The sequence below is a fragment of the Eupeodes corollae genome, chromosome 2, assembly GCF_945859685.1.
Source record: "Eupeodes corollae chromosome 2, idEupCoro1.1, whole genome shotgun sequence".
Lineage (NCBI taxonomy): Eukaryota > Metazoa > Arthropoda > Insecta > Diptera > Syrphidae > Eupeodes > Eupeodes corollae.
Window position 1 is genome coordinate 74,566,023 of NC_079148.1, and position 26,706 is coordinate 74,592,728.

The 26,706-nt window shown below is 32.6% G+C and overlaps 1 protein-coding gene across 3 annotated transcripts in view; it reads left to right on the forward strand.

The window, feature by feature from the left end:
• The window catches only part of LOC129946533 (uncharacterized), a 152,313-nt gene extending 128,426 nt beyond the window's left edge, over window positions 1-23,887 (forward strand). For all 3 annotated transcript variants that reach the window (XM_056056753.1, XM_056056755.1, XM_056056754.1), the window contains 4 exons: window positions 3,980-4,071; window positions 6,608-6,733; window positions 16,428-16,769; window positions 21,597-23,887. In XM_056056753.1, the coding sequence (XP_055912728.1) occupies window positions 3,980-4,071; window positions 6,608-6,733; window positions 16,428-16,769; window positions 21,597-22,929 (1,893 nt within the window). In that variant the 3' untranslated portion in view covers window positions 22,930-23,887. The remainder of the gene's footprint in view (window positions 1-3,979; window positions 4,072-6,607; window positions 6,734-16,427; window positions 16,770-21,596) is intronic.
• Window positions 23,888-26,706: the final 2,819 nt, after the last annotated feature.

Genomic DNA, 26,706 nt, shown 5'->3' on the forward strand with positions numbered 1-26,706 from the left:
TAAAAGAAAATCAAATAACTAAAATTTTAACCCTTGAAATATGAAAATGTATGTTTTAGACAAGGATGATACATTCAATATATATGACGAAAGCCAACGAAATAAAGATTAAAAAATCTAAGCTGAAGTCTAAAAAAACCTGCCCGATGAATGGAACCTCAGTTTTGTTTGACTGATATTCAAAAAGAACGGGTTTGTGTGCGTTTCCTGCAGATATTTCAAAAATTTTGTTAAAACGTAGCTTTTTTCAAAAATAACATATTCTTTTTCTGTTGCCATTTTTATAAATGGGAAAATAGTTTCAAAAGCCAGAAAAGGAGAAAATTTAATACAAAATTTTAAAAATTTTTAATAAAAATTAAAACAAAATCTGATATAAACAATTTTCTATTTTGATAAAAAAGGAGTCAACAAAGCTTAAAAATGTAAGGGAAAAAGTGTTTGAATTTAAGGAAAATGTAAATTCAGGTACATAATTTTTAAAAGAATTTAATAAAAAAGAAAGTAATGTAAGTAAATAAATTAGGAAGAAACTTTATAGCAAATTTATAGCACTAACAAATTACTCGTTGAAGAATCATTTTTCACTTTATTTGTCGAGGGATTTAAGTCTTTTTTATTTTGAATTAAAAGTTATGAAATGTTTACAATGTTATTAAATTTATAGTTAGTTTATTGAGAATAGAAGGTTTGCTGTTTTTGGAACATTTATATTCTTCTTAATATTCAGTATTTAATATTTCAATTCTAGAGCATCCAAAGCAAATTCACTTCAAAGGGTAGATTTCTTTAATTTATTAGGATCAATTTTGAAATTAAAAAACAACTTTAACAAAGCCTTTCACTTTTAATGTTCGTCAAAAATGAGATGGCATTGAAGACGGGCTTCAGGAATTTAAAGGTCACTTTAGTTTATTTTCTGAAAATAAAAAAAATGCTCTTTTCGTAGAATATAATATCAATATGACCTTCTCTTATTCAACGTCTCTTCTTTAAAAACTGAATATTTCCTCTTATTCTCAAAAAAGTGTCATTAAAATTATTTAATTTTTATATTATAAAGTTTATTATTTATGACAAATATTATAATTATTCAGGCAAACTCTTATTTAATTTACTAACAAAATGTATTTCTTACATATAAAATTACTCTATCAAAATTTGTTTAAAATAGGTAACCATCTTTAATGATTTTAAAATTGTCGTAACAACTTTGCATATAAATCTAAGTTAAAAAAGTTTAGTCAAACAAAAACTTCAGTAGTTAATATCGCCGTACCTACTAGGTGCAGCCCTTATAAAAACGAACTATTTCAGTACTAAAGGTTTTATATACGAAGGCGGTGTAGTTGATTTTGCAGATAATAAAGGGTGGTGCACTAGCCTTTACTTTAGAGCAATTCTGTTTGCTGTAAATCATGATAAAAACTTGAATTTTTAATAATTACTACTAAGGATAGTCGATAAAATGCACTTAAACAAACGACGTCGGCTTGTTTTTTATTTATTATTTGAGAAAAATCGAATTGACAGTTTTCTTTTATAAAAATAAAAACCTAAAGAAACATTACTCAAGGTTGGTAAAAATTTACTTTCGAATTAAATAACTTTTCAAAAATTAAAAACATTGGCGTCAAACTTATTTTATCTCACACAAAATATTGTTTTCGACATTCAGTACATTTTTTATAAAAATCCAACAGTCCGGTTTTTTCATTAACGATTAAAATCTACAAAAAATAATACGAACATTTTTTTAAAATTAATAATCGGTTCGCATTTGTTTATAAAAGAAACAAAAATTTTAAAGAAATGCTACTAAAATTGGTAAAAATTGGTTTCCGACTAAAAATTTCGTTTACAAAAGTAGATTTTGAAATCGAACCATTTCACCGAAAAAAAAAAACCTAAAAACTTTTAAGCAAGACAAATAGACAGATGGGTGGGGAGTTATCAGTGTGCGCCGCATCCCATCCTCTTTAATTGTATTATAATTATATTTCTTTATATTATATTGTTCCAGAGCCATTTCATCGCATTCAGAAAGGAAATCGGGTTTTTGACATTCATCTCGAAAAGTTCATCGATACGTTTAAATAACGGCCTTAAACTTTAGCTTTATAATCTAGAACTGGCCATGGCAGAATATTAATACCAAGCTTTGCTGCATGCTTCCCTATCAGATAATGTCTGGTACATATTGCCGTGACTCTGGCTATATTATGCCTGGGTCTTCATTAGAGTTTGATTGAACTGTTATAGGAATGCCATATTCTCCTGAATATGGTACAATCTGTTAGAGTGTTTCACCTGCTGCACAGGTCCAAGAGGAATATCTACGCTTTGTACAAGTGCTGATCCTTGCCGGGCCAACTCATCGGCCCGTTCATTTCCATCAAGCTAAGAGGAACTGGAACCCAAATAAGAGTGACACGGTGATTGATGTTGAAGCTGAAGAGGTTATCCCGACATTTTTGGACGACTATAGAATTTGTATAGGTGTAAATAACCGTGTTTCTATTTTGTTTGCTTTAAGTTTGATTTGAGTATTTTGCAAATACACTGACACTAACAGGGAGCTGTCTTAGAGATAATTAATGACTCACAGAAGATTCTCGACCCAACTTCACACTCCGTTAAGATAGTGGTTTTGAAGTCTGTGGAAACCATGCTATCCTCCCAATCCTTTCTGGCATCAAAGATGACTTTAAAATCCCTGCTGGGGTTCATTGCAGGGGACGGGTGCAGTAGCCAGTGCCCATCGCAAAAATATCCGCTGGAATCAGTTCATTGGCGTTGCCGTGTACATTGGGCTTCAAAAACCAACAGTTTGATTCATTAAGCTTTAGAGCGCTACACAATACTTAATATGAAAGAAGCCCTACTTCTTATCTAATGTTTTTTTACAAGAGTCAATGCAAGCCCTCTTAACCCGATCTTCAATGTTTATTTTTCAGTTAAGTTTAAGATCTAGAATGGCACCTGGATATATCACGCTGGAGGATTAAGACAGGATTAGACTGTTCAGTGGGGCTAGGGTGAAAGCAGGTATTTTAGTTTGGGTCGTACAGAGCATTAGTTCAGTTTTGCTCTGACTAACACATAGTCCATTGCTTTTTGCGCAGGTGCTAACTTTCTTGATGAGGCATCTCCGAAGAAGAATACTTTCTGGGATACAGCCAGCACTTAAATAATCGAATCTATGAAGCACTTTGCGTCATCGTAGACACTATAAAAGAAATTCAAAAGAAGGTCTTCGGATTCAACGAAATCCCCTAGTCCGAAATTTATTGGTTTCGAAAAAATTTGGTAATAAATCATTCAATGCTTAATATCGGTCCATATTTGTCCGGTACACATAAATATGAATCAAGATATTTATAAATGAAAAAAATAAAATAGTTGCGCTGCCCAAGGTTATCAATTTACACCATGTTAATTTCTCTTATACAAGTTATTCAACCCCCCCCCCAGGAAACAAATTAAAATCACTTCATATTGTTATTTAAAAAAGTAAAGTTAAATATTGCTAAACTTATTTACATTCCGGAAAAATCATTCAAAGAGTCAAAAATATTTATTTATGTTAAATGTATAAAATGTAGGACTATATTGTGAGTATACCTTCAATTGGAGTTTAAATGCATATTATGTAAGATTTTTTGATATCATTCGATATTTTTAAAAAGCGTAAAACGAAAAAGGGAAGTTTGAAAACGAATGAAATAAATTCGTTCTAAGAAAAGCCTTACAAATTTGCATAACTTAATAAAATGATAATTTTTTATAACAACATATAACAGGAATACATTAACTATAGCCCTTACCAACCATCCTGTAACTACACAAAAGGATATTACATTGATTGATTGCATTGTTTGTGTATACATACGTAGCCTTACACTTATATGTATAAGCGATAATATCTGATTCAATTGTTGTTCATATGTACCTCTTTTCTTTTACATATATTTTTAAGGACTATTCAATTCATTTGAAAGGCAGTGGACTTTGCGTGATCAATTTAATGGATGACATGCATGAGTACATGCGAGGACTTTTTGTGTTGATGTAAGTGGGTGTTATATTTTTGTTTCATTGTTATAATAATTAAAAAAAATATTTCCAATCTGCATAATTAGGTGATTGCAGAGATTTTATGCAGGTCAATATTGTGTGTGTTTGTAAAAGAATTTTTGTTTATGTTTTGTACATTTGACGATTCTATCAACATTTAAATGTAAAAAAAGAAATTAATTGTTTCTATTTTTGTCGACATTTTAAATTAACAATAATATTAACACAAAATGTATAAACACATTTGTATATTTTTAATCATTTACTTATGAACACATTGACACATGTTTACATTAATGGTGATGAATATATTTATTTATTTAAACAAATTTTATATTTTATTTAGATATTCTAAAGGTATTACTTATTTGTATTTATGTGATATAATGTATTTTAAAATAGAAAGTTTATTTTTTTATAATTTACACATACTTGAATTGTTACTAGTACCCTTAACATGCTTAAAGCTTTAACACAATGCAAGCTTTAGGGAAATAGGAAAGGATTTTAGGTAAGATACTGGTGCACATTGGTCTTAAAGCCTTGAGTTGGGTAAAACATTCCACATTCTCAACGTGTGGTTAAAAAAATAACTTCTATACTTGACAAAAATTCCGAACTTCAAATCAAGAGCAATTTGATGAGCATTCCTGTGCGAGTATTACGAAAAGGAATGCAATCGGAAAAACAACGAAAGGCATAAAACATTGCCTAGGTGTTTGAATGATATATAAATGCTTTGATAATTACAACCTTATTGGAAATCCTAAATAAAATATGTAATCATTCCACAATAGGTGATCTGTGAATGTAATACAAATACCGAGTTCTGAAAGTTGATAAGTTTCCTCAATGCAAGATAAGCTCATGGAAAGGATTATCGTGTGTGGGTAGAGATTTAACGACAAGTGACAGCATTGAGTTTTTGAAGCACCTAACTCTACATATTTAATACTACCCATTGGAAAATGCTGTAGAGATCGGAATTTAATAAGCTTATCATAAGCTGCAGTTAAAGTTCAACATTTGAAGGACAATTATGTGAATCTAGAAACGAATATGAAAAGATGGGGGTATTCTCGTTAGCAAAGCCTTTTAAAATAAGATTAGAAGTTGCAGACAAAAGATTGTTTATGAATGTAAGAAAGAGAGTAGAAGACGAAACGGAGCCTTGAGGAATGCCACCATTTTGTTTATGAATTGAAACCATATAATAAAGCTTGTATTGAACCGTTAGAAAGGTAGTTTCTGATCAAACGAAGAAGAAAATAAAGGATTAATCAGTAAAATATATTCAGCAGATAAGATACTATACAATAGGCTGTGATATAAGGTGTATATATAAGTGAAGGTAGGTAGGTAGAAATGGCGATCTCAAGGCAACCTAGCCTGAGATCCAATTAGCGCTGTAGTGCGCCGCCGTTTTGATACCAAAAACTCGTTTGACCTTTGATTGAAAGCGATAGATTGATAGAGAAGCTTCATAGCGATTATGTTAGAGCCATTTTGTCGCATTGAGAAAAAAGATTAGGTCTCTTATCTTTGTCTCAGATAGCTCATCAAGTTCTTGAAAGAATACTTTTCCAAAGTATTTTATTCTAGTGTTTGCCAAAGCAGGACATTTGCAGAGGAAATGAATTAGGGTTTCACTGTGAAATCACTGTTGGCCAAGTGCAATTAGACCAACATTCAAAAATGGGCCTTCTTGCACTTTACAACAAATAATGCCAATTTTTAGCAGCTGATCATATTGTAATTTGCTGCAGTGAAATAAGGCCAAATTATTGTGAGAAATAAGACAAACTTATTTTGACGATGGGGTATTAAACGGTGGCCATGCTGCCTCACTGCAACCAACTCCCGCTGCTGGGGAACACTATAATAGAATTTGGAGTAGATTCGAGGTTGAAAGTATGAAAAGTGTAATCAGTTTTAATTTGAGTGTGTTTGACATTTTTTCCGTCAAATTTCGATTAGACCTGTATTTTAATTCCATTAATCCTCAAATTACGGTGGTCCTTTAGCCATTTAACCCAGTGCCTCAAATTCATCATGAATTAACACTTTTCATATTTTAGGTTTCATTTTAAAGCTGACATTTTGTGACATTTGATAAATAAAAATTAGGCCATAACTGAAAATAGAACGATACACTCTTCTTAAAAATGTTTAAAATTAAGCAGTGAGGCACCAATAACATGTAGCAACCATTTGGAGAATATCGTTTGTCATAGTAACCATCATAGTTTCCTCTTATTGGTAAGCCCTGTTGCGTCAAAGTAATACCTATTTCCAAATCAATTTCTTGGATGCATTTTACAAAACTCCATTACACTATGAGTTTTAAATAAAAAAACAAAGAATATTCGTTCATGTTATCACTAAACACATCTTTATTTTAATTTGTTATTTGTATTCTTTTTATATTCAAGTAAGCTTTTAGGAAACTTACTAAACATTATACATACTCTAACAAGTCTATACAAAATTGATTTAATAATAAATTGTGCTTAATTTTTGAATCTTTAAGGTATTGTGGGCCAACGATTCTTTTGGCATATCTGTACATAAGAACATCACAAGAATTAAGGCCACCAGATGGGCCATTTGCTGTTATGATGTTTGAACATCGGGCTGACCTACGATTCCGTCAGAGGTAAGTCTTGAAAGTTTTTTTTTTGTTTTAATGAAAATTAAGGAATAAATATTAGACAAAAGTTCCAGAACTTTTTTTTTAAAGTTTTATTTGTTGCAAGAATGTTGAGTATATTTTTGAACTCCATAAAAAGTGTTTTGCTCAACGTAGCTGATAACGACGGTATTCAAAAGATTTGTTGATATTGATTGAAACCTAGAACTGGGAAAATTTTACTTTAGTAGTAAAATACTTTTTTTTAATGTTTGACGGCAAATGCCAATAAATAAACAGGTTCCTTTACAGAAAATTTGTGGTTATGTTTTTACTCTCAGCAGATGAAAGTCAATTTTAAAGTCTATGTTTCTATTTTTTTTTGTATTGGAGATACCTTATTCTGCCATATTAAACTTCATATCTTCACCAGCTAAAATGCTAGCTTTACTAATACAAATTAAGACAATCTTTCTTTGATTGTTCTTGCAAGACTCTTTAAAACGTTGCTGCTTTTATTTTCTTTAGAAGTAATGAATTGCAGACATGTTACGAATGTCGTTATAAAATTCCGTAATGATATTCATTTTAGACACACCAGAGTAAAAAACTCTATTTTCTATTTTTTATTACAAGACATTGGATATTTGTTGAAAGAAGCCACAGGAAAAGAAATATCTGCCCTTAAATCGCTGTGGTATAAAATTAAGATTTAATATTTCTCCTCTTAATCGAAAGATTGTAATTACACGTATCAGTTTTGTTGAATGGTTTGCTAAGAAAAAAGTATTTAGTGCTCCAATTCACTTTATCATCATTCTACACAATCTGTTTCCAGTCTTCTTCAGCAAGTCATCTAGTTTATGTTTATGTGATTCCGGTTGTTCATCGGTTGTTATGAGTAAATTAATTCCACTCCCGAATACAACCTCCTCCAGTTGACATTAAATGTGTAAATGATATTTTTGGTATCCTTTGTTCGTGCATTACCAAGAGTCTTACTATATAGTTGAAGTAAGGCTTAAGGGTATTCAAAACATATTCAAACAAATACCGGGGTCTAAGTGAAGAATATAATTTGGTGATTTTCTTGGTAATTTAAAGTATCTCTTAGTGAAGTAACGAAGAAACTTTTCAACGACTTCAAAGGATTTGCACCCTCAGGCTTGCGGTCTATAAAGGAGAATGATAAAATTGCGGTTGCACGAAATATATCTTATTTTGAGGTATGTGAAATACTTTTATTTTGTATATAACTACCCCAGATCACTCGCTTGTGATTCAGCAAATTTGACTTTGAGATGCTTATTCATGTTTATGTTCGACGTTACTATCACTCCGGCATATTTGTATTCTTTTACTTTTTCTATTTCTTCTAATTGGAATATGTACTTTTCCTTCTGTTTATATCTCTCTCTACCATTTCTAAGAAGCAGAATGAAGAATTTCTTCAAGTTAATTGTTAGGTTAAGTCTTTAAAATAATGTTCTCCATGTGCTGCACGCTACCAACTGTCCTTGCAAAGAAGACTATATCATCCGCAAATAACAAACCTCGGTTCAGTTTTTGACATAGCTCAATTCCACCTTTTACAGCATCCGTTATGTCATTGTTATATAAGATGAAAAAAAGAGTAGTTAGTAGGTAATCTTATTTTACTTCTACAGTTTTTTCAAATTCTCCAGACAAGCACTTTTCGTGCTTTAATATCTTGATATAAGGTCCAAACTTGTGAGATACGGAGTGTTGGAGATAAAACAGAGCCCTGGGGAACACCAGCATTTATTTTGTGGTTTTCAGACTTGAATCCATCCAATACCACTTGTATTGACCGATCCGAAAGGTAATTACTAATCCAATGAAGGAGTGATTCATGAAAACCAAAGGCACGCATTTTCGATAAGAGGACCTGATGCCATACCCTATCAAATGCTTTTGTTATATCGGTCAAATCAAATGCTTTTGTTATAGCGGTGTAAAGATTTGCTATATTGTTCGGTGAGATGAACCATGAGATCGCCAGTGGACCTATCGCTATGAAAGCCGTATTGTCAGTTTTTAAGAAGCTTTCGATCTTCGAAATATTTCTTGAGCTGATAATCAATGACCGTTTCCATGACCTTGCAAAAAAGGGAATTGAGTACAATCGATCGGTTATAAGAGGGTGAGGAAGATTTGCCTCTTTTGGGTAGAGGCTGTACAAATACGGTTTTCCATTCGCTCGGAACGAGACCTGATCAGTTGAACAGATGAAAAAGCTTACGCAGTGGTTTTGCCAGCGTTGAAAATCACCTTTTCAGAACAATAGCGGGGATATGAGCCGGACCAGAGGATTTATGTATGTTAAGATCTTTTAGGAATCTCGCCATAGTACGAGTGCGAAAAAAATTGGCCCCTTTGAATCACTAACGCGCTCGATGACTCACTCACTGGCAGAATTGAATTGGCGGCGAACTGCCTAGCAAAAAGATTAGCTTTCTCTAAAGAGCTAACAAATGGAGTGTCATTGACAACGAGCGTAGGAACCGAGAAAGATGAATTCATCATGTATTTTTACAAATGACCAAAGATGATTTCTGCCTTTGGGACATTAAAGTATTTATTGTCGAATTTTTTTGTAAAAATTTGGTCCGTCGAATATGGGCGTTGAGGGCCGTCCTGGCTTGCTTTAATTTATTCCGGTTTTCCTCTGTTGGATTGGCGGCTTTAAAACAACGGAAGCTTACCCGTGATAAAGATTTCAGTGCTAGGATAGGACGAAACAATACTTTGGATGCAATCAGACAAGACATCAAATTCATGAGAAGTTGATACTCTGTCTAGATTGGAGCTTCGATAAAGGAAGCAATAGTGAATGATTTTCTTATTTACGATAAATTTTAACCTCATAAAATTTAAAAAAGAATTGATGCAGAGACCATATTTCGGCAAAAACTGATAAGCAACATTATTCCTAATGTATATAGCGAGGCCAGGGTGGAAAAAGGATAATGGCACCAAGTTATACCCTTGAAAAAAGAATTCAGTGGAGTCGAAGTCCTCACCTATTTGGGTTTCACTTAATGCCAATACAGCTGGCCTGTTTAAAAAAGTTTCGGAGTGCACCGAAAGAAAGTTCGCTATAATAAGCCTTTTGTACAATACAGTTGAAAATAGTTGGTCGATATATTAAGAAACAATATGCCTATCTTTTTTTGTATTGGATATATAATTAACTTGAGAAAATATCCAGGAACTTCAGCTGTTTCTAAAAAAAACTCTGTTGAATGTTTTTGTAAGTAGTGTTTTAAAATTTGGGGTACAATTTTTGTACAATTCAAACAGAAAACCATATTGGTACTTTTGTATGCTTTAAACTAAAAATGGTTATTTCTACTTCGATCAGAGAGATTGGAGAGTCTAACACAATATTCAACCAATAGAAAAGGCGCTGCGTATACAATCGGAAATTAGTTGAGGAGCTGCAGGCGTTCAGCAAGAAGTCCCTGATTAAAAACATTTCTTTTTTCTGTGATCAGTCAACCTACTTTACAAAACTTTTCTGGGGACCTGGCAGCATTGATATACTGATGATTTGTTCAATTCACAGCCTTTTTCTTAGTTGAACATACACTTTTACAGCTTTTATTAGCCATTTTGTAGTTAGCTCGAAACAAAAAACGGTTTTTATTTTTTCAAAACAATATTTTTAAATTTTTGTTTATATTTTTTTACAATTCTTATTCAAACTGTTATATTTCTTTATTATTTCCCTTAACTTCTCAACTTCTATAACTTCTGCGGATTCTCTCAAAACACCTAAAACTTCAATCTGAATACTGAGATTTCGTTTATGAATCTCGTCATCCCTATCTCTTTAAATGATTTTTGAGATTGGTTCTATGTGTGAGTTATTCACCTCATCAAGACTTCCAGAAACCTTAAATCTCTGACGGACTGTGGTCTGGAAACGTTTTCGATCTCTGAAATATGCAAACCACTTGTATACGAGAAGTCCAAAACCGAACTCGCTGATCTTCGTATAAAAGTGTATTCTCCTCAAGAGTATCCACTAAAGCTTCCATTAAGTACCTAATAGTCAAAAGCAACTGTTAGGTCCAAAATTTTAGCACCCTTAGCATCGATTGTATATACATACTAAAGATTTTTGGATGGGAAATATTGTTGACGTATATCTTCCTGAGGTATAACATTTTTTTTCGACAAACCGCTTCATCCATTAAACTCACCAATTAGCATAAATTCTATTGATCCCTGAATATTTAACGAGTCCCTTAACTTATCAAAATCAAGTTGCCAGTGCTTTATTGGACTTCGTTAAAGGGACTGCCATTATGCAAGCAGGAACGGAAAATGTAAAACACTAAACAAATCCTTTTGAACATACATATTGGCAATTATGTTCATCTTTTTGACAGCTGACAACTATCAATTATTTAATACAACGGTCGATTTATTTAAAATAATAATACTTATATAGAGCAGTCACTCAATAAACATGAAGAAATAATGTTTACTGAACTCCATTACCATTTCTTTTTCAAGGAACTACGATTTAGACAATGTTCTATGTTATGTTTCTTACCACTATCATGTATTTAGGGCTCCGTGCATGAACTGATTAGTTGCCTATTACATACATATATTCAGACTTTCAAAGTACCTTAAGTCCTAATAAAATAATATAAAACGTGTTCTTTTTATATCATGTCTACTACGTTCAAAGTTACACTTCATCAATGATTGCCTTGTTATTTGTAATTCTGTTATTTCAAAACCTTGCCAGTTGTTGTTCTTGAAAATTTTTCATATGTATGTAAAATCAATTCTGATAAATAATTCAAAAGTAGATATACACAGATACATAAGTATACCTGCCTACCTAAAAGCCATATTTTTTGTCCTCCTTGTATAAACCTTGTTATACCTTTAATTTTTTTCTTTCGTACATATTGAATTGATATCCTTGTTATTTAAGATAACCTTTATCAACATGCTACAGAATCACCTCTAACCTCTACATAAATGCTCACGCAATGTGCTTAATAGAAATTGACATCGAAAGTCATGACTCAAAGCTCCATGTAGTCTTACACTTTGGAAATTATGGCCCTATATAAAAATTAGATCTCGTGTCTGCTCAACAAACAAAAAAAAATACCCAATTCATCTTAACTTTTTGAAATTGGAATTTAATATCAGAAGAGAGACTTGGTATTTAATTGAGCTTTTTAGGCACTTACATATTTCACATTACATGATATTTTGATATTGAACAAAGAACAATGAAAATTATCGAAAACAAAATTTTAAAGAGTGTCATAAAGTCATAACACTAGCGACTTGAATTAAGTATTGTATTTTTTATTCTGACGTAATACCAAATTTGTATCTGTTCGAAATAAAATCAACTAACAGTTTTTTTATAAATCACAAAAACTTTCGTTTCGAAACCATCAAACTAATGTTATGCATTAAAGATTATTGTTTTTGACATCTGGTAAAATTTTTCCAGAAATCAAAGCGACAGTTATTGTTTACAGAAAATGAAAACCTAAAATACTAACAAAGTTGGTAAAATTTAAATTCTGTCTCGAATATATTATAAAATGTATTATTCTTAACATTTAATAAAATTTAAAAAAAAGACGGCGACATTTATTGAATTCAATTTGGGTGCTCGAAAGTGTATTTTTATTACAAAAATGCTGGTTTCTGTTAATTACTTCAAAATATGTTTCACATTCTGTGGTTGTAGAAAAATGGGTTGCAATGCACATTAGGTATTGAGGAATTCTTTTTGTAGCGGCTGGAGTTCTTAAAAAAATTAATTTAACTTTTTTTAATGTTTGTATATTACCAAAAATATTTTATATAAAAAGAAATAATTAAGTTTGAAAATCTGGTTTTGTTAAATAGATATTTAGTCGAAAACAAATGTTTACCAGTTTAAATAGCATTTCTTAAATTTCTACAGAATGAATGAATGACATTAATTTGAGAGATATCAAGAACCGAACATCAATTTTAACAAAATTTGCATACTATTTCTTGAAGATTTTATTTTTTTTTAAGAAAAAACCGACTGTTGGATTCTTTTAAAAAAAACAACTGAATATCGTAAAGTGGAGAATTGGAGAGTTTCCCCTTTAAATTCGTTTTCGGATCACAAGTGGATTCTTTTTCAAATTAATTTCGAGTCGAAAAACCCTCCGCTTTATAAAAATCCCAAAAGAACTGACTGGAAGAAATTCAGTCAAATTGCGAATTCCAAACTAAGCAACTTTCCGAATCTCACGGAATCGATAGGAGATCTAGAATCAAAGGAGAGTACCTTTGAAACTTCTATAAGTAAAGCTTTTAGAGTCTCTTGCCCAGTTAAATATAGCCGTAAAACCCTTCCTTCGTGGTGGAATGAAGAACTGTCCAGTCTTAGGAAAATGACGAGGACAATTTTCAATATCTGCCACAAACATAAGTTTTACTAACCGTATAAAGACTCTCTTAAAATTTACAACGAAGCCCTATCATCAGCCAAAAGACAAGGCTGGAGAGAATACTGTCAATCAATCTAAGACATCCTTCATTTCTAAAAAAGCCTGATGGAAGCTGGACAGCTTCCCCAGCCGAATTTCTTGGGCTACTGATGAAGACGCACCTTCTGGGTTGCGAGAATGATAACCCCGAATCGCTTGAAACCACAGATATAAACGTAGCTCATGTGGAGCAAGTCAATTCCGTTATAACCAGAGAAAATATTTTGTGGTTCATCAATAATTTTTCTCCATATAAATCCCCAGGCATGGATGGCATACAGCCAGTTATGCTTCAAAAGTTGCAAGATGTGGCAGCTCCATGGCTGGAACAAATTTTCAAAGGATGTCTCCTTCTCAAACACGTGCCCATGTCGTGAAGACAGGTCAAAGTAGTTTTTATCCCGATAGCGGGTAGGCGAGGTCACGAATCCGCGAAGGATTTCAGACCAATAAGCTTAACATCTTTTGTGCTTAAGACCTTGGAGCGCATTCTTGATTACCATATTAGAGAAATCCTAGTTGGACGACCTCTCGAAAGCTCTCGGCATGCTTATCTTAAATCTAAATCTTAAATCAAATCTACGGAGGCTGCCTTCCATAAGGTTGTGCGTACTGTAGAACAAACAATCCATTACCACCTTCCTAGACATAGAAGGTGCTTTTAACAGAACAGAACTAAAGTACCGCCCTTCACGCTAAAGTACCGCCCTTCACGCTACCTCGACTCAACGGGCAAATCATATCATTGTCTTCCAGTGCAAAATATTTGGGAGTTATACTCGACCCTAAACTAAACTGGAAACTAAATATTGAAGTACGGGTTAAGAAGGCCTGTGTTGCCTTCTACGCCTGCAGCAAAACTTTCTGCAAAAAGTGGGGACTTCAGTCGAAGATGATTTTATGGACGTACACAGCCGTAGTACGTCCAATTTTAACATATGGTTTGATTGTGTGGTGGCCTGCTCTTAGCAAAGCCTATAATATTGATAAGCTTAAGGAGGTGCAGAGAAGAGCTTCCGTGGGCACCACAGGGGGCAAGCGTACTTGCCTAACGGACGCCTTAAACGTTATTTTGGATCTTCTAATTGACCTTTTTAATAAATACGTAGTTTCCGAAATTGATTCCCTCAGATATTATCTCGGTAGACTACTGCACTCCTACTTTGAACCTTAGTAAGGGTCTTAAGGTTATTTTCCCATTCAGAGAAGATTGGGAGGATGACATCGTGTCGATAGGTTTCGACACAACCATCTTTACTGACGGCTCAAAGATAGACTGCGGAGTTGGTTCTGGGATCTTTTCTGAGTCAATAAATGTAGGCTTCCTGACTTTGCTAGCGTTTTTCAGGCTGAACTGCTGGCAATAAGGGAGGCATTTAAGATACTTAAACAAAACCGAAATGCGGCTATCTTTACAGAAAGTCAGGCAGCTGTCAAAGCCATTAACTCGGCCATATCCTCATCTAAATTGGTCCAGCGTGGGAAATGAACGGGCTGACGAGCTAGCCAGGCAAGGATCGGCCCTTCATAGCTCACTTGCGGAAATGGTTAACATTGCTCTTAGTGCTATGAAGGGTAAAATCTTTTCTATCTACCAAACTGAATCAAACCGAAGGTGGAGCAATTTAAACAACTGCATTATATCTAGGAAGATATGGCCCACCTATAATAAAACCCGTACAAACGATTAAACCACTCACGCAATTTTCTTGAGAGACCTTTCTGCATTTTTCTGCGTATTATTTTAAGATTTAAAAATGTAACTGCAAAAATTAAAAAAAATTTAAATGACATTAATTTTTCAAACTTGAAAATCGTTAAAACGGTTTATTTTTTAATTTCTGTTTTAATTATTTTTGTATAGAATTTATTTGAGTTTAAACATATTTTTGGTATGCAATTGAAATTATATAGAAGTTATTAATATACTTCCTACATTTCAATTTCGTAACAAAATTATTTAATTTTTCGAGATATCAAATTTCGAAGACAAAATGTTAGGTAATAATTTTTTTTTAAACAGTGGCATTTTTAATCATAAATATATTGAGACAGTGTAGAAATATTATTGAAAGCGGTTAATTAATTTTTTTCGAAAACATAAAAACAAAATAACGGCATTAAAGGAATTCATGTTAAGAACAAAATTCTAGACTAAAAATCTGGTTTGTTTTTTGAGAAAATTCCAATTTTTTATTTTATTACTATCCTTTGTAGTCTTTAAAAATTAAAAAATGGGTCTAACGCGAATAGGCACAAAACCTTAATTTCCAGATTTAAAGTCGATCGACGCAATACTTTGGACTGTAAGGGCCAAAACAGACAGACGGACGGATTGGGGACCCATTTTTTTTGGTGAAATGCTGTGAATATGATATCTAATATAATAATTAAACAACAAAACTTTAAAAAAAATCTCACAAAACTTAAAAACAACAATATTCAAAGATGCTTAAAACACGCAACAAACAAAATGTATTGAACCGTATGAAGAAATCATAAGATTTAATACATGCCAATTTTCATGTCAAGAGTAATTCTTGTCATGAAAAGCGCTGTCTTAAATCTTCCGTCGGATTCGGCTTAAAAATGTAAATTCCCTCTATCCCTGGCGAAAGTATGTTTGAGAGTCGTAAGTCACTAGGCCCTGGTTCTCTGAAGAACATTTCAATTTCTTTGTATTCCCATTTGCAAATTTTGCTTTCAATAATGATCAACTATTACGCATACGCCTCCCATCATGTCTTTGATGCTTTATAAGGTATAGACGAGTTCGTCAAGAGACTGGTACGAGATTGATTCTTGTTTCGCAGCCAGCTACTGTAATACTTATCTGCATCCGTCAAATGTTCTTTTTAATAATATTTACTTTTTCACTAAAGCTGAAGAGGTCATTTAATTAATGTTTGATGTTTAATAACGCACATCTTTTCTCTTGAAATTAATTACTAAAGTACTATTCCTAAAAAATCTGAGTCCGGTACTTAACATACCAATTGCTAACCTAACATACACAATAAAATTTGAATATAATTTGTTTTCTGAGAAAACAAACAAAACCTCTATCTTTTAAAAATGAAACCATGCATGTTCGACACAAAAAACAAAACTAAAAACATATACCTCTTGATAAAAAGTTTTATACCAACTAAATACATTAAAACTTTGCTTTCTTTTTTCCCCAGAAACTCATCAACAAATTCATCAGTAGAACGAATTCCTGGCCGAACTGCACCTTCAAGACCTTTGGATATTAAAGGTTCATCAGCAACGAGGTCATATGACTTGTATAATGCTGAAATGGATATTTGTCGAGAGAAGAGGAAACAGAGAAATCTTGGTTCGATGGCAGCTGCCCAGGTTGTTTGCTTGTGTCCACTTATGATCCTTCGGTTAGCACGAATGGTTATGGAGGAAACCTACGAGAATGCTAAACATTTTGATATCACTTTTCTAATGTTTGTTTGGATTGCTTTTCTGCCTACAGTTATATTCCCAGGAATTTATGCTTCACAGATTTTACCAAGGTATGTGTGTGTTGTTTATATACGACGACGTTCGTTTCATTTGTATGTATGTTGAGTTCTTTTGGTGGTAAATATTTTAATTTATTTTTCTGGGACGTGATAAGTTCTTAATTTGTTTGCTAAGAACGATTTGAGATGTAGACATCATGTGACATCAATCAAAAGTTTAATGAAAAGATAAAAGACTTTTAACAATAAACATTACTGCGGCGGTTTGTCTATGTCAATTGACAATTTATTCTATAAGAATGCTTTAATGCGGTTTGTCTATGATGGCTTAAAAGTCTATTCCAGATAGAAAAGAGAACACCTTTTTTTAAATGGTTCTGCCATATTTTTTTTGAAAAAGAGATATTTTAAGAAGTTCAGACTTTTAAATTATGAGTGTAATCTTAAATAAGTTGTAGCCTTAAAGTAGAACTCATAATTCTAAAATTTGTTAAAGAATATTAAAACAAAAATTAAGAAAACAAATATTCATGTATTTTGAAAATAAAAGTTAAATAAAGTTAAATCAGGAAAATGCCATTAGTATTAAACCAAACATTGAGTGGCTCTTATGTTGGGATTTTGACTCACCTTTCAATCTTTTGGATCTTCAAAATTTCTTTTGTTGTTAACGCATTGCTGAGACACCGATATATATAATATCATATGTTATTCAACTAGTTTTCAAAACGTTTGCTGATCTGGTCAAAACTTTTGAGCAAATGAGTGAATGACGAAAAAATCTACATTAAAACGCCCCTGTTATGTTTTTTTTACACTTCAGAATTTTTAGATAGTAGTAAACTTATAGCAAGCGTCAAACTACGGTCAGAGGCTCATCATAAGTGCATGTAGCATGTGTTAGTTGTTATTAAAAAATAGTACAATTATAGCCTAACACACGCACAAAATACAAAACATAATTAACATTTAACTATTACAGAACAAAAAATAAAATGAGAAAGTTTACGATACTGGTTCTAAACAATGACGATGAACAGTTTAAGTTATATAAAATGCTCATTCGACTTAAAGCTTCATTCTTGCCATAGTTAGTTCAATGGAAGTCAATATGTATAAAATCAAATGTGCGCAGGTGATGAGTTCCGCCTCGGTTATTCATATGTACACAAGGTAGCAAATAAGGTGCATCAATTCCACCATTAATGAGTTGATGAAAAAATACTAAGTCATTATTAACTCGCCTTTGATAGAGAGATTGCATTTGAAAATGCAGAGTACGATATTCATAGGGAGGCAAATCATAAGGAATGAAATTATGTTGAATTGAATCAATACGCTTTTTATGAAGTTCGTAATAGGGATTCTACACCTGCGAAGATTATTCAAAATAACGACGAACAAGTCAAAGAAAGAATACCATAGGGATCATTGAACTCCTTTGCCCAGCGTTTTATAAAACCAAACATAGAACTTGCTTATTGACAATAAAATATCACAATAATTCGTAAATTCTAAGTTGAAACAGAAATGAACACCTTAATCTTTAAATGTGGAGACGCGACAGAGTTTGTGCTGTGATATACAAACAATAATCAAATAGACTACTGATTCGTTTTTTTTGTAAAAGTAAGGTAAGGCTTTTTTTTCACACCAAAATGCGAAACTATCAATGTCGACTTGTAAAAGAATACGATCATCTTTATAATCTTAAAAATGTTCATGTCATTAGCAAAAATGAGAACTTCACTTGAGAGTAGACATGACGATATAGGGTTAATAGACAGGATGAACAGAAAAGGGCCAAGATGGCTTTCCTTTGGAACACCAGATTGAACAACAAAAGGTTCAGAATGACAATTTCTAAATTTTACCTCGTAGGATCTGTTTTCAAGGTATGACTTAATCCAAGCTAAGAAAAATGGTGGAAAACCAAGAGCCTTAAGTTTAAATAAAATAATTCCGTGGCTAAGTTGGTCAAAAGCTTTAGAAAAGTCAGTGTATACACAGTCAACTTCTTAACCTTGTTCTAAAGCGTTTGAACATATGTTTGAGAATGTGAGGAGATTAGTAACGGTTGATCTTTTTTTCACAAAACCATATTGCTGTTCGCAAATGAGATTTTTACTTAAAAAGGCTACAATTTCATAAACAACTTGTTCAAACAATTTAGGAATGCAAGACAGCTTTGCAATGGGCCTGTAGTTTGCTATATCTACCTTGTTACCTTTCTTTAAAATTGGTGTTAGAAATGACTTCTTCCGTATACTGGAAAATTTGCCTGTTTTTAGAGAAAGTTTGAATGAGAACGTAAGGGGTTAAACTGTAGCACATCGGGAAATGATTTTTTGTGAAAGCATTACAGATACCAATAATTTTATCGAATCAAAGGTTCTTGTAAGTGAAGTTAACAGGAAAGCCATCTGATTTTTTCTTTAAGTTTACAAGTTTTCAAATTGTTTTATAATTCTTTTACAAAGAGTCAGTAACATAACTAGCATATACAAAATAAGAAAGTTCAACATAAAAAGAAGTTCATTGGAGACAAAGTTTTCAGATAAGTTTTCCAAGCCTTATTTTTTTGTTGTTACGCAATAAATATAATTCTCTCGTGAAGCAAGGGTCGCTAAAGTATGTATTTCTTGATTTCTTAAATACATAGGTAAATTTGTTTTCAAAGAACAATTTATTAAGGACCTTATTAATATTTAACACTGCTTCGTCAATATTAGAAAATGCTAATGTATCAGCAATTCCAGAAATGGTTTAATCTTCAGACAACTACTGGAAATTAGCTCTTCTAAAACCAAAATTATATAAGCAATTAAAGGAATTTCTGTGTTCAGTAAAGTAATTACTTAAGTCAAGAAAAATTTCCAAAAGGGGGTGATATTTATCAATATTAGTAATTCCTGATCTGGAGTAGAGTACTAATAGCGTTAAAAGAAAAGACTCAATAAAGAATTCGATTTTTTGAGTTTTTAATACAGCTTGTTTGCTGTAAGTCAGTAAGAAGGACTTTATCGAGAAGACATAGTTTCAATTGTGAAGAAGAAGGAGAGGCTTAAAGTCAGGATTTGTCTTCTGAAGGAATCCAGTCAATATGTGCTAAATTAAAATCACCTAAAAGTAAGATATTGGTGTCAGAGCTGGACAATTTTTTAAGATATCTAATGCCAAGGAGAGAACGTTATAAACAGACTCCAAACTTTTTGGAGGAATGTATACGTTTAGAATGAAAATAGTTTTAGTCTGTATCATTATCTTTAAACATACCAGTTCAATTGATAATTCAAATGATACAGAAGTTGAGAAATATGTATTTTTTACCGCTATGAGAACACCTCCACCTAAATCCTTTTCATTACCAATATGACGATCGTTTCTGCAAACTTCGAACTCTTGACTGAAAAGTTTTGTGTCGGAAAATTTTGAATTAAGCCACGTTTCTGTCAAAACGAATACGTCGGTCGTGTGGAAATGATTGGGAGTTAAGAAAAATGTCAGCAGACTTGCTACGAAGTCCTCCTACGTTTTGGTAGAAGAGCGCAAGCCTGTTAAGTTCTTTGACTTGGTTTTCAAAGAAACACCTTGTTTTTGACTTTGAGTAAATTCTTTGACTAAAGTCTCTGCGGGCCATATATTGTGTTTAAATAGAATCAAAGAAAGTGAGATTCGTTATTAATTTAAAAGAGGAAAAAAAGCTATTTGGTTTACTGATCTTAGTACACCTAATGGATGAGCTGGAATGTATGCTCTATTGCTCTTGGTAAATACTTATTTGGGAAGTTATATCTTCTATCATTGTAACTGGGTCCAGACGAGATATACAAATTATTTTTGGTTTCGAGACAGCTTTGATAGGGATGGAGTTGCTTATTACAGTTCCCGTAACGGAGTCACTATTGGAAGCTAAATTTGAATGTTTATCAATACTCCAATAAAAAAAAAAACAATTTCTTCAGAAAATGTTGGGATGCATTTTGTAAAAAGAAATTATATTAACTTTTGTATATTTATATCTCCTATAGTCAAAAACGAAAACATATACTAACATAATTATCAGAAATTTCCCAGGCTTCACAACGAATTTTATAACTTCATCAAATTATGCGACAAGATGCTAAATATTTAAAAATATATAAATAAGAAAATCCAAACGAAAGTTGATAAAATGGAACATTTGCCAGAATAATTCAAAACAAAATTGTAAAAAACTTGGCGACATTCAGATCAAAATTAATTTTAGATTAATAAAATGAACAATTTTTAAGGCGATATGGTTAGAAAATGTTTTATTTGTCATGTTTTTCAGTGAAAGTGAAAAAGTGAAAGTCTTTCGTATGGACACTTATATATGATCATAATCATCAAGTATCAAACATTATAAACATCTGGGATTGAAAATCTCGAAAGTTGCTGTTCGAATAAAATTTCTATTTACAGCAGGATTTCACTTGCACTTTACCTTTAGTCGACAGGATTTGATATTCCATTAAATGTTTACTGAACTACATGTGAATTTTTCAACAAAAAAAAAAAACTGAAGAATTTTCGACTTAAATTAACCTCAACCTCTGGAACCAATGAATTTTTTCTGGGACGAGTCTTATAAACATTTTGTTGGAAATAACTTTATTTATATTATTAAAGTTCCATAAATACGAATCAATAAAAAAATCAATTTCTTTTAAGTTTGGTCCCTGCAAATTAAATTAATCTCGTCACCACCAGTCAAGTTTATAAAACCCAAAGTTCAATCATATTAGGATCGATAAGTCCGTCTGTATATGTACCCATACACCAATTAGATGTTGAATAAATTTTTAATGCGACTATAAATATTTTTTGTTTACATTTATCATTTATCATTTGCAGAAACGAACAGAAACGTCTTCGTGGCTACCTTCGTTTGTCAACGAGACATTTCAGAAAATCCCGCCAAGACAGTCAAGAGGAATCTATTGAAAAGGACGACAACACCACCACCACCCAGACCACAACAATAATCCAAAACGGTAGTTGTATTGGCAACAATGACGGTGACACCAAACAGAAACATTACAGTCGCAGTGACTCATCAGTGATTGAATCCAAGGATCCGATTGCCAGCAGTGCAGAAACTATTAAAATAAATGTCATCGGTGGTGATGGCGGCAGCGGCGGCATGAAGAAAACCAACTCTCGCAATAATGGCTTCGTCACAGGAACCGGAATCCACTCGAAGATGGCCAAGTCGGCATCCAGTCGTAAGGTAAGTAATGGTCTTCGGATGGCCAGTGCAGGCAGTCGCAGGGGGAAGAACTCAATCGACTCAATTGATAATTCATGTTCCAACATAACGGCAAGCACGTTTTGCAATAACAGCGTGCTCAACGACACCGGGAGCGGCTATGATGGTGAGACTTCATCCATTGTGAGTGGCACGATTGGCACAATCGACAAGGATATCTACTTTCAGAAGAAATGGGAGAGTGTAAACGGGGTGTTGCGACGGCACAAGGACTCGTCCTTCTCCGATTGTGGTTCATTCTCACGAATGGACTCGTCGAGTACCTTGAATCGAGATTTAGAAATCATCGATTTGTTGGAGCGTGAGCGCAGCATGGACATCCAAGACATGATGGAGCGTGAGAAACGCGATGAAACCATGCGGCTAATAAGCGGCAGCATTAGCGGTAGCAGTGAAAGACGTCGCTTGCCCGACCTGGAGAAAATATGCAAGTCACCCAAACTTAAGATCGATGCATATTCCTATGAGAAAATTGCTTCGTCAAATGCAACGACACCCAAAGAAGTTCCCATCACAGCAGATGCCAAGAGTTCTATCGACGGAGGCGATGAGTTCGATTTGGTTAAGCCCTCTGACTTTTTCAACGAAGAATATCAAGCAATGCCAATTGCTGCAGTGCCCACTTCCCATTACCATCACTCGAGGCGGACGAGTCGCAGGAGCAACCACTCCAACCGCTCCAAGAGAGACAGCTTTAATTCCCTCAATAACGACCTGATGGCAGGTGCATTTGCCGAACTGGACCCAACTCAACCATTGAATAAAATGTCTGTGATAGAAAGCCGGATGCGTCGAAGTAGTGGCCGCACATCGAGCATTTCATCTTCGGGAAGGAGCTCTCTCAAGTCCAGAGACCACCAGCCGCAGCACTCACATCCTGACTTGGACTTCAGAGAGAATATATTCGCGGAACTGTAAGAAGAGTGGTGGTTTTAATTTTTGAGCGAATTTTAAATTTTTATTTGCGGCTTAAGTTTGAATAGGACGAAAAACTAGATCGTAGTTTTATATTTGAATGAACTTTTTCTAAAATTCACGAACGTTTGACTAATGCTAAGGCTAAGTATAAAGCTGTTTTTGTAATATGACACATATTTTTACACAATAAAATTACTACATGAATGAAAAATAAAAACGAAACAAAATATTTTTTTACATTTTTCAAAAGAGAAAAACAAAAAACCCTACTGGTAAAACTTTTTGTATTAAAACAAATTTAAAAAAAAAGTATGACATTAAATAATAATATTTTAAATTGATAAAATTTAAACATAAATTTTATTCAAAGTTGATACATAAAGTAATATATTTGTCATTGGTATGTGTTTGTATTTTGCATAAAATATAAATATCATAGCACTCTTGCAATTGTTGTTTGTAAATTATTAAACTAATATAAAAATTTGTGAATAATATTGTTTAAATTTATGAACAACAAACGTTCAACATAAATATAAATGATAATGTTTTATAGAAATAAAACAAAATATATATGAAAAAATGTTATTTAAGGTGCATAATTTAATTTGATAAGCTAAGCGTTTTTTACTGTGCCAATAAAATATATATGTATAAAAGAAAAGTTGCATTCTCGCAATTATAATCAATTTCTAATATAAATAATTTACATACTGAAAAAGAGATTTATTAAGAAAAATGATCTAATAACGTTTTTAATAAATGTCAGTTTACGAACGTAAAAAATAACGAAGTATTCAAAACAAATAAGAAAATATTTAAATATAGTTCTTACGGGCCCCAGAATTAATATAAATATAGCTTAAATGTTTAATTAACTACATTATAAAAAAAATTTAAAAATGTTGGATCAATATAAAATGAAATACAAATAATTCTGTTTAACTAATAAAAGAAAGTTTATTGTTTTATTTTAATTGTATGGACGGAAAAAATGTGAACGAAATTAAAGGTAAGTTTTCACCAGCAAATGTTTCACAACTGAAAATAAAAAAGTAGCCTTCCTAACTGACATATTAACGTGTTCTTGTTTGAAATGAGTAAAAATAAATGCTTCCAGTTTTGAGTTAAGAATATTAAAACAATTATTCAATATATCAACATTTGAAGGTTTTCAATTTACTTTTATTATTCTTAATAATTAATCTTTAACTAGGTTACTAGGCACATTATTTTTCTTTTTAAGAGAGGAATGGAGTTTTAACAAACTTAAAAAAATACGGTATGTATTTTACGTTTATTTTAACAAGATTCGAAAACGTAAGTACTAGGTATATCAGGATCAAACCTCGAGGTCCAGTATTTATACGACCAACGTCATAACAATATACATTTAGAAATAGAAACTGTAGTAGAATAAATAAGGATTTTTGGAGTTTTATTAATATAATTTTATAGGACATTGTTAATTTAAAAAAAATATAACCTCATAAAATAAAAAAAAAGTTGTTTAAATGGTTTTTCTTTAGATTATAGTTTTCCATATCAAGTTGTTGTAAACCGTCTGTCGATTTGTTCATCATAAAAGGTTTGAAGGTTTTCGAATTTTGTTAAAAAAGTTGTCCGTTGAATTATTTTAAAAAAATTAAAAATTACCAATAATATTTTTCACATAATGAAATAGTTTAATTTCAAAATTTTAAATCAAAACCCAATTTTTAACAATTTTAGTAGCATTTCTTACAAGTTTGTATTTCTTATATAAACAAATACAAATTGGATGAACAAGTTGTATTCTATTGTTCACTAGATATCGAGAACCGAACATCAATTTTTACCAAATACTACTGTATACTATTTTAAGTAGATTTTATTGTTTTGCTATGAAAAAAAACGGACTGTTAAATTTTTATAAAAATGTATTGGGTCTCGAAAACAGTATTAACTGTGAGATTAAATTAGTTTGAAATCAGCTTTTATCAATACTTGTTTGGGTTTTTAAATTTTTGTTAAAAAAACTGTCTATTTGATTTATCTCAAAATGTTGCCAACGATATTTGAGTAATGTTTTTTTAAGTTTTTATTTTTTGTAAGAAAACTGTTGTTCGGTTTTTCTCAAAATTATACCAGACGTTAAAAACGTTATGTTTCTTTGCACAAAATTGTTTTGGACATAAAATTATTTTTTGTTCGTAAAATTTTTTTCCCAAACACATTTTTTTGGTATCGCATTACAATGTATAATATAAAATTTAATTCAAGTCTCTAGCGTTATTGATTCGTGAGATATTAAGATTAAAATCTTTTATTTCGACTCTAGGGACATGAAACGTCGAAAAATGTTAATATTTTGAATTCGAAAAATCGGACCGATTTTAATAACTGAAAAAAAAAATTAATATATTCCACATCTAAAATCTTACGAACAATAAACGGATATCATCTCCAAAATAATTTTGTGCACCGAAAAAAAAACGTTTTTAACGTCTGGTAAAATTTTGAGAAAATTCGAAATGACAGTTTTTAATAAAAAATTACTAAAAGTTGGTAAAAAATGATTTTGACTCAAATATCATTTCAAAAATTCAAAACAATTGACTTGGAGCCAGACATAGGCAAGAAGTCTTGAGCTATAGATGCATCCATGAGCGCCTCATAACATCAAGGCTTAATTCGTCAACATTTGACTGATATGCGCGCACTCCCCCACAGAAGAGAAAGATGACTACACCAAAGATATATTCTTCGAGCTCTTAGACAAAACATATGAGCATTGTCCTAAATACGATATTAAAATTGTCCTGGGCGATTTTAATGCCAAGCTATTGAGGGAATACATCTTTATTGGAATAATCGGGAAAAACAGCCTGTACGACAACACTTCCGACAACGGATCCAAGCTCATAGATTTTTCTGCGGGCGAAACGTCATGGTAGCCAGTACGCGTTTTTCACACCTCAACATCCACAAAGGAACTTGGAGCTCTCCAGATCAATCTACCGTCAACCAGATTGACCATATTGCGATCGACGCCAGACACGCTTCCAGCACCATGGATGTCCGAACTTTCCGAGGAGCTAACATCGACTAGCACTTCGAGTTTTCTGACCCAAGGCCAAACAAGGAGGTGCTGGGAGAAGGTACAACGTCAAACGGCTACAATCGCAAGAGATCGCCAAATCCTTTTCCGACTGATTTACAAGTAACATTGGATGATCCATTCAACAAAGACGACGAAAGCCAACAATCCCGTCCTCCCTACTTAGACGAAGTAAAGATTGCCATAGATTGCTGAAGTCTAATAAAGCCGATGGCTTGAATTCCGAGCTCTTTAAAGCAGCTGGAGATAAGTTGGTTAAGAGCATGCACTAACTTATCGGTAAGATATGGTCGGAAGAAAGCATGCCCGATGAATGGAACCTCAGTATTGTTTGCCCGATCCTGAAAAAAGGAGACCCTCTAAACTGCACCAACTATAGAGGAATAAGTCTACTTAACATCGCCTACAAAATCTTCTCTGCCTTAATATGTGAACGTCTTAAGCCCATCGTTAACAACCTGATAGGTCCTTATTAGTGTGGTTTTAGACCACGAAAGTCCACAGTTGATCAAATATTCACATTACGGCAGATCCTGGAAAAAACCCAAGAACACCAAATCGACACCAACCATCTTTTCATAGAATTCAAGGCCACATATGACAGCATCTACAGGGACGAGCTGTATAGAGCCATGTCTAGTTTTGGCATCCCTGCTAAACTCGTCCGTTTGTGCACT